A 7,843-nucleotide genomic window follows, 5' to 3' on the forward strand; every position below is an offset into this window, starting at 1 on the left:
AGAAGGGACTGGGGTTGGTGCCTTCCCTTCTAGGTGCTGAAGAACAGAAGAAAACCTGTTTTATTTCATTTTTGCAGAGTTCGCTACTGGGATCTTCTGCTCCTGGTTCCCAATGTGCTTTTCTTTATGTTTCTTCTCTGGAAGTTGCCCTCTGCCAGGGCCAAAATCCGGGTCACTTCCAGCCCAATCTTCACTACATTCTACATACTAGTGAGTACCACTCTGTGCCTTTGAACTGATGAGTATTTTATTACCATTCATGAACACTATCACTGAACTAATGGAGAGAGCTTAGGCCAGATCTCACAGGGATAAAATCTGGCTTTTGTCAAAGGTGTGCTACAAGAAGAAGACAGAGATCATTTTTTTACTGTCTGAATTCAGCTTTTCAGAAATTCTGGGACCATATCTGCTGGATTTGAGTGGATTTGTTATCCTGTGATGATTTTATTTTTTTCTTTTCCTTTATTTCTTCCTTTGTTGCTTTGATGTCTTAGAATCTTTTTTCTTACACTTTCCTTGCTCCTTGCAGCAAGTAATGTGTAACATAAAAACAGCTTCTCATTGAGGTAGTGAAAGTGAAATAGTGGAGCAAAACAAGGCATTCATTCACCACTTCCCATGGGCAGGCAGGTGTTCAGCCATCTCCAGGAAAGCAGGGCTCCATCACATGTAAAGGTTTCTGGGGAAGACAAACACCATTGGTCTGAAAGTCCTCTCCTTCCTCCTTCCTGGCTTTGTGCTGAGCATGATGCCATACTGTATGGGACATCCCTTGGGTCAGTTGGGGTCAACTGTCCCAGCTGTCCCCTCTTAACTTCTTGTGCACCCCCAGTCCACTTGCTGGGGGTGGGGTGGGAGGCAGAAAAGGCCTTGACTCTGTGTAAGCTCTGCTCAGCAGTAACGAAAACATTTGTATTATCAACACAGTTTCCAGCAAAAGTCAAAACCACAGCCCCATAATAGTTACTGGGAAGGAAATTCACTCTATCCCGGCCAAACCCTTCACACAGTCTTAGAGAAAAGTGCTTTCATTCAATTTGATCTTCAGGAGTATGTAATTGGGAGATGAGGATGGAAGTGTGTTCTGTGAGGTTTTCCTCTCAACTGGCTATTTGTTGTGTCCTGAAGGAATGCTTTTCTGTGGAGTCAGTGATTAACATGAAGTTAACAGATTGGGAAGAGTCTCTACCTGCTTAGAGAGGAAACAAAAGGGGTGTGTTTTCCTCTCCAAGGAGTAGCTGCTGCTCTAGAACACCATTATATTGAGGGACCCTTCTTTTTTTGTCCATATTTTGTCACAGTTTGCCACTGCAGGAGGGTTTGTTGTTGTTTTCTTTCATGCCATTGCCATCCCTTCTTCCTCTAAAGAGGAGATACTCAGCTCTAGGTGGCTTATTGGTCATTTCCATTCTCTAACCACCTTAGAGTCAGCTTGGACTCAGTTCTCTGATAGATTTAGCTCTCATACCTGCATCATTAGGATCAGCTTGTGAATCAGAATTTTATCTGGAAAAATCTGCTTTCTTAGAGGGTAAATCTGCACAGTGGAAGGCAGATATATCCAGCTGAGCTCTCAATTGCATAGTATGGCTGACAGCACAGGGGTTGGCAAATGAGCCTTGCTGAGCTCCATGCTGTCATGCTTAAGTGGCACATGAGGTGACTTGGGTATCTCTGTGTTGCACTGTGCAGCAGGGTAAGATGTTTTAAAGCTGTTGGCTGCAGGTGACCTTTCCTCTGCATTCCTGAGCAGTGTCAGTGCAGAGTGAGGGAACCACAGGTTTTTGTTTGGTCACAGATCTGATGTGTGGTAGCTGGCGTTGAGCAGCTTCTCTCACCTGATGTGATTGGTTTAGTCAGACATACCAACCATTTGATCTTGTAATTCGGAGTGATATACTTTTGTCTGTTTTTTTCCTTATTCCCTGCCCCAATGGACTGCAGGGTGGGAAGAAAACTGTTTCCTGTAAAGATATGATTGTAAGGACTGGGTGAGAGCTCTTCAGAGATATGTCTGACAGTTGAGGCAATTTATTCTTTCTTTAATTCTAAGCCTGTATCTAACAGGTCTGAGGAATCTTTTTCAGGAAACTAACTCTAGTCTGCTACAGGAAATGCTTAGTACACATTTTCAGGCTTGAAAGCTGATCTGGAAATGGCATTCCAGAAGGGTTTCTGGTCACGACTGCATGTGTTCCTTTTGGCCTGAGCTCACTTCTGCTGTCTTTTTTTGCAGGTGTTTGTGGTGGCTTTAGTTGGTATTGCCCGTGCTGTTGTCTCCATGACTGTGAGTGCTTCTGATGCTGCCACAGTTGCTGACAAGGTAGGTGCAACACTGACTCCAGAGGCTGTGCTTTGTGCAGCTCTGATCACAGCAGTCTGCTAAGGTTTCCCTCTTACATGCACACGAGAAGAATGTGTTGGGTTTTTTTTTTATTTGCAGTACTCATGGCTGTGTGTACTATGGAATCCTGTTGTGATAGCTAATCATCTAAGTCATCACAACATCCAGGGCTGTAAAACAATGGATTTCCTAAAATAGATGCACGAATAATGGTAGCAAAAGTTTCCTGTTGTGGGGATGAAATCATTCTGCTTTGCAAGAAGTAAACATTCAGAAACCTTTAGTGGTTAGGCAAGATCTGACATTTGTTAATCTTGCAGTATTTGAGTGGCTCTTTGGAAGTGTTTAATTTTTTTAATGAATGCAAATAAAACCAAATTCCCTTTTGAGACTGACACCTGTATGTCCTTGCAGACACTCTGAGCACAGGGTGAACCCTTAGCAAACAGGAAATATGTTTGTACGTGCTATTCCTTTGTAGGCATTTGACTTTGTAGGCAGAATATTACTTAAAACAAAAAGCTCTGCTGTTCTTGAGCTGTTAGAGGAAGAGAAGCTGCACAGAGTGCAGGTTCTTGTGACTTTATTCTCTAGGATCAGGGTGGTTTTCATACTTTTCCCTTTAATGTTACCTGTCAATGCACTGTGGTGTGCTGCTTGCTGTGAGTGGCTGGATATGTAGCATTTTCACTCACCTCTGTTGAACAGATGTAGGTCCAGGACTTCAATAATGAAGAAGAGATGGGAAGGTGCTCTCCTTGCTGCTAAGTGCATCTTGCTGGGAAGTCATTCAGCCATTCATTGACAGATACTCTGTCAATGTTTCCTGTAAACACGTGTTCCAGCCTGTCTATTATGTTTCTTTTGTCTTCTCTCGTGTGTATATATATATATATATACACACACATTCTATTTGCTGAGATTAGAAGTGTCTCATCAAATGACTCTTAAGTTGTTTCAAGAGAGAGTAATGTTCAGTGTTCAGAGGAAAGGAATTAACAAGCCAGAGTCTGGGCTGTTACTCCAGGTTTGCTGCTGATTTATTGCATGACTGCCTGGAAAGTTGCCTCACCTGATGTTTTATTGATCTTGTTTTACTAAAAAAACATGGGATTGAAAATGACAAGCTGGAAGTGGGAGGGATTTAGGGTTGAATATTCTTTAGACTGAAGGACCAGTAGCTTTGGAAGAGGGCAAAACAGAGTTTGTTCAGGCGTATCTACTGCTGTAAGAGCTGGCCCTGCTTAATATTATACCTGAGGTTGTCATGGGTTTGTCATGGGAGCACAGCAGAAGCAACACATCCTAGACAAGTGACAGATCCTCAGCTGTGGCAAACCATGGCCACTTCCTCTCTCTGCAGACATGCTGTTTGCTCACTCCCACACACCTGTTCTGTTTCACGGGCACAGACAGGGCTTGGGACAGGCATGTGATTAGTATCCACACAAAGCATGAGGACGACTTGTGGAAATGACCTGTTCCATTCAGAGGCTGCCTACCATCCCCTGGAGTTTTGCTGCATTAACTTCAGACTGGTTCCTGGCTACATCTAATCGTGTTTTCTTGTTATTCCTCAGATCCTGTGGGAGATCACAAGGTTCTTCCTTCTGGCAATTGAACTGAGTGTGGTGATTCTAGGCCTTGCCTTTGGTATGTGTCAGGTTTTTGAGTACTTTCAGTGTTTCCTATTCCCTTTCTCTCTATGAAGGCTGCATCAGTAAGTTCATGGAGGTGCTGATTCTATAAAGTGAAGGAGCTCTAGAATAAACAAAGGACAGATGGGGGTGTTTCAGTTAGAAGTGCCCTGAAAGCCTGATAATATTTACAGATACATGGCTTGTGCAATTTAAGGGTTTACATGTCCTTTGTTTGTTCTGTACACATGTGGTGAAGGAGTGTAGAGCTTAGGTGAAGGTGATTTATGCCAAGGTTAACAGTCTGATCTTTGCTTCAACCCCATTTTATTTAGGAGGGTTTCTTTGGAGGCCCTTTTGTCCCATCTATCCCATCCTTGATTAGTTTGATTGTTTCCATCCCAGTAAAGCTTCGTTCAAAGGCTTTAACTGTACCTGCAATTTGTAATTCTACTTCTTTCAATTGTGCAAGTGAAATTGCTATCTGGAGCACCTCTTCCTGTGGGTCAGAGGTAGAAGAGAGGGGTTTGTAGGTGTCACTGTTGCATCTGCCAGGGAGAGGTCTGAGCAGTAGCTTTTTTATCTTTTGAGGTCTCAGAATAACTTGGGTTGGAAGGAGCTTCTGGAGGTCATTTGCTGGAGCATATTCCAGTGCAAATTTCTCTAACCTAGCCTTTTTTTTTCTTGAAAAGAAGCTTTACAACATTTCTATGCACACGATACTGGAGTAATTCCTGACATTTTTTTTCTGTAACCCCAGCAGAAAGACTTAGTTATATTCTCTATATTGGTGTGGACAGGAGGAAAGCAAGTTAAAATCTCGTTTAGTAAATATTATTTTGTCTCTGAAAGGCTCAACTCTCCAAATAGGGTTAAGTGAGCTTTAACCTTCCCTTGAAGGCCTCTGGAAATACAAGTGTTTTCCTGTATTGGCTTTGGAAAGAACTGATATTAATCAGGGCTGGGTTCATAATCTGAGTCACTTCTGTATCCCTTAATTCCAGGTCACCTGGAGAGCAAGTCGAGTGTGAAACGTGTACTGGCAATCACTACTGTGCTGTCTCTGGCATATTCTGTCACCCAGGTGAGTATATTTGAGCAGAAGAATTGGTCTTTGCAAAACAGGGTACTTGTCTTGGAGTTAGGCAGTTAATTGTGGGACTCCCATTTGGAAGTGTCAGCTTTGCTGTTTGGATGAGGTTTTGGAGGAAGACTGAATGCTTGTGGCAATGTGTATAAACAGATGGTATCTGCTTGTCCTCATTACTGCATGAATAGCTCAGCCAAGGTGAAGAAATGAGATGAGGTTTAGAGGAGTTGCCTTGTTTAGTGGGTCTCGGAACAGGAGTGAGATTTTTCCACACCTGAGTCACAAGGTCTGAATCTAGCCTCAAGGGCCATGAAAACTAGATGGAGAGACCTGAGGTCTTGCCTGGTAAGGGCAGTGCAGTGGCCTCTTATCTGCTGACTCTTTGAGAGCTGAGAGCTCTTGCTTCTCTTGAAACGAGCAGCTGGTTTGTTAGCTCAGTTTATTAGCCACGTCTTTATCTCTCTGAACAATGCAATCTGTGTCTGGGTTTATTCCTCTCCTTGGTGTGTCAGTGGTCAGCCCTGTGTCTCTATGCTCAGGGCAGTGCCAGAATAACACACAGGTCTTTGTTCTGTGACTAGGCTCTTGCCTGCAGAGGCAGTGGGCTGATCATTACCACATGATAAAGCTGGAGGAGCCTCATTAAATATCAAGTGTTTGAGCTGTATCTAGATTCAGTAGTGTTTACAAGCACTTTTGTCTGTCCATTGTCTGTATGGCAGTTTTTGCTCACACCTTTTTCCAGAAATTTAAGTGGATGAGACAAAGTTGTCTATATTCTGGATGTTTTGGCAAAAACAACGTTTACTTTAGAGGTGGAAATGGAGCTCTGTCTATTTCAGACAGACAACTGCTTGCATCCCCTGTCCACTCAGTCTCTCTTCCGGAATGTCTTGCTAGTTTCCTTCAGATGCAGATTCCTGCCATTTTTTCCCCTCACTACTTGTCTTCAGTTTCTTCCTCTTCTGTGTGAGCTTAACTTGGTCTAAGCCAAGCAATGGTTGGGTCTTTGGTGGCAGACCAGGTGTTGTCTGAACTTCTTTAAACACGGTCTTCCTTGTCCAGACACACATTCCAGTGAGGATACTGCCTGTAACAGAATCATGTTGGTGGCACTTTTCTCCTAGGGCACTCTGGAAATCCTGTACCCTGATGCCCACCTCTCAGCAGAAGACTTCAACATCTATGGCCATGGAGGGAGACACTTCTGGCTTGCCAGCTCCTGTTTCTTCTTTCTGGTGAGTACTAGGAATGTGTTATGCACTCTGATAGCCTCTTTGCATGTTGTGAATGGAGCAAGGTGAATGACTTGTGTACAATAAGGCCCTAATCCCCCTCCTGCCAGTGCAGCATTGGCACTTCTCAGGTGTCAGGGAAGCTGCAGCAATAGAGGTGCAGTGGGAGTGGTGTAAGCTGGGGCAGCTGAATGCCAGCTGAATTCAGGTGTTCTTCACTCCCTAGTTTCTCAGTGACCAGCTGTTTCGTGCTGGGGGTGAGTTGTGGGGCCTTCACATGCACATTGGGTATAGTGTCACAGGGGATTTGTGCCTCTGCCCCAAGACATCCAGGGAGTGCCTGACACCATACACCATCCCTGCAAAGATTGTGGAGTTCAGCTGCCAAGCAGACATGGAACAGTTAGTTCTTTGTCTCAACAGGTGTATTCCATGGTGGTGATTCTTCCAAAAACTCCTCTGAAAGAGCGGATTTCTTTGCCCTGTAAGTAACTGTAGTGTTTTCCATAGTAGAGATGGAGACAGTGCCAGGATGAAACGTAGGTGGGAGCAAGAGGTTCCTGTATGTGGTTGTGCTGCAGATGTATTCCACTGTCTCAGGGTACAGATAACATGGCAAAGGACTTATCCCTGGAAAAATTATGTTGTGCCTTTTTGGAGAGCAGAGTAAGAGCAATTACATGGCTACTTCAGTAACTAAACAATTACATTAAGAAAACAAGACCTACTGCTCAGTTAATGATACAGGTGTAATGTAGATGTATAATCTTCTGAGAGCCCTAAGAAATGGCTTCTTAATAACAGCTTCATTTGAAATGCACACCTGATGTTAGTGTGCATACTGGTCATCCCCTGGGAAGGAAAGGCTGAATGGGAGCTGCTCAATAATTTTTGTCTGGGCTTTTACTTTATTAAGATGCTTCTGTTTGGTTTTTTTTGTTGAGGAATATCTGCAGTTCTTGAATAGAGAGAGAAGCTGTTCCTAAGGTGTTTGCACTGGGCTGTTCTCTCTCTAACAAGTGTTCACATCTCTATGTGAGTACCCTGAAGGAGGGGTATGTGTGGCACATGCCACAGGCACAGGTCCTGGGCCTGATCTGCCTAGTGTCCAGTAAAGCCTACTGCTCCTGTCAGGGTCTCCTGAGCAGTTTTGTTTGTGCTGTATGTTGGAAGCTTGTGGATCAGCTGGGTTTTTTGTTTGTTTTGCTCTCATTCAATTATGTGACTGACACTGGTTCCAGATGCTTGTCAATAAAATTTTTTCATGTGTTGCCATAACCATGTTTTCATAAGCCATCTTGTGTGTGTACACACATGCAGGAGGGTATGGTTTAGTCCATTACAAATGCCATCAATCCTGCCAGCATGGGTCAGGAAAATAGTCTTAGTTCTTAGAGACAAGGTGTTGAGATACTTCTGTTAGGTTTGTAATCTCCATCAAACACATTTGCACTGGTCTGGTGTTTGAGGTTGAACTTCATCTGTGTCCATGTCTTTCCCACAGCCAGGAAGAGTTTTTATGTTTATGCTGGCA

The 7,843-nt window shown here is 43.6% G+C and overlaps 1 protein-coding gene across 1 annotated transcript in view; it reads left to right on the top strand.

Moving 5' to 3' along the window:
• TPRA1 (transmembrane protein, adipocyte asscociated 1) overlaps window positions 1-7,843 on the top strand; it is a 10,381-nt gene that overhangs the window by 217 nt on the left and 2,321 nt on the right. The window contains 7 exon segments of the mRNA XM_009075714.1: window positions 78-210; window positions 2,240-2,326; window positions 3,928-4,000; window positions 4,989-5,068; window positions 6,202-6,312; window positions 6,733-6,793; window positions 7,814-7,843. The exon segment at window positions 7,814-7,843 is cut by the window's right edge and continues 61 nt beyond it. Of these exon segments, the coding sequence (XP_009073962.1) occupies window positions 78-210; window positions 2,240-2,326; window positions 3,928-4,000; window positions 4,989-5,068; window positions 6,202-6,312; window positions 6,733-6,793; window positions 7,814-7,843 (575 nt within the window).

This window comes from Acanthisitta chloris, unplaced genomic scaffold (assembly GCF_000695815.1).
Source record: "Acanthisitta chloris isolate BGI_N310 unplaced genomic scaffold, ASM69581v1 scaffold10295, whole genome shotgun sequence".
In the NCBI taxonomy this organism is placed as follows: Eukaryota; Metazoa; Chordata; class Aves; order Passeriformes; family Acanthisittidae; genus Acanthisitta; species Acanthisitta chloris.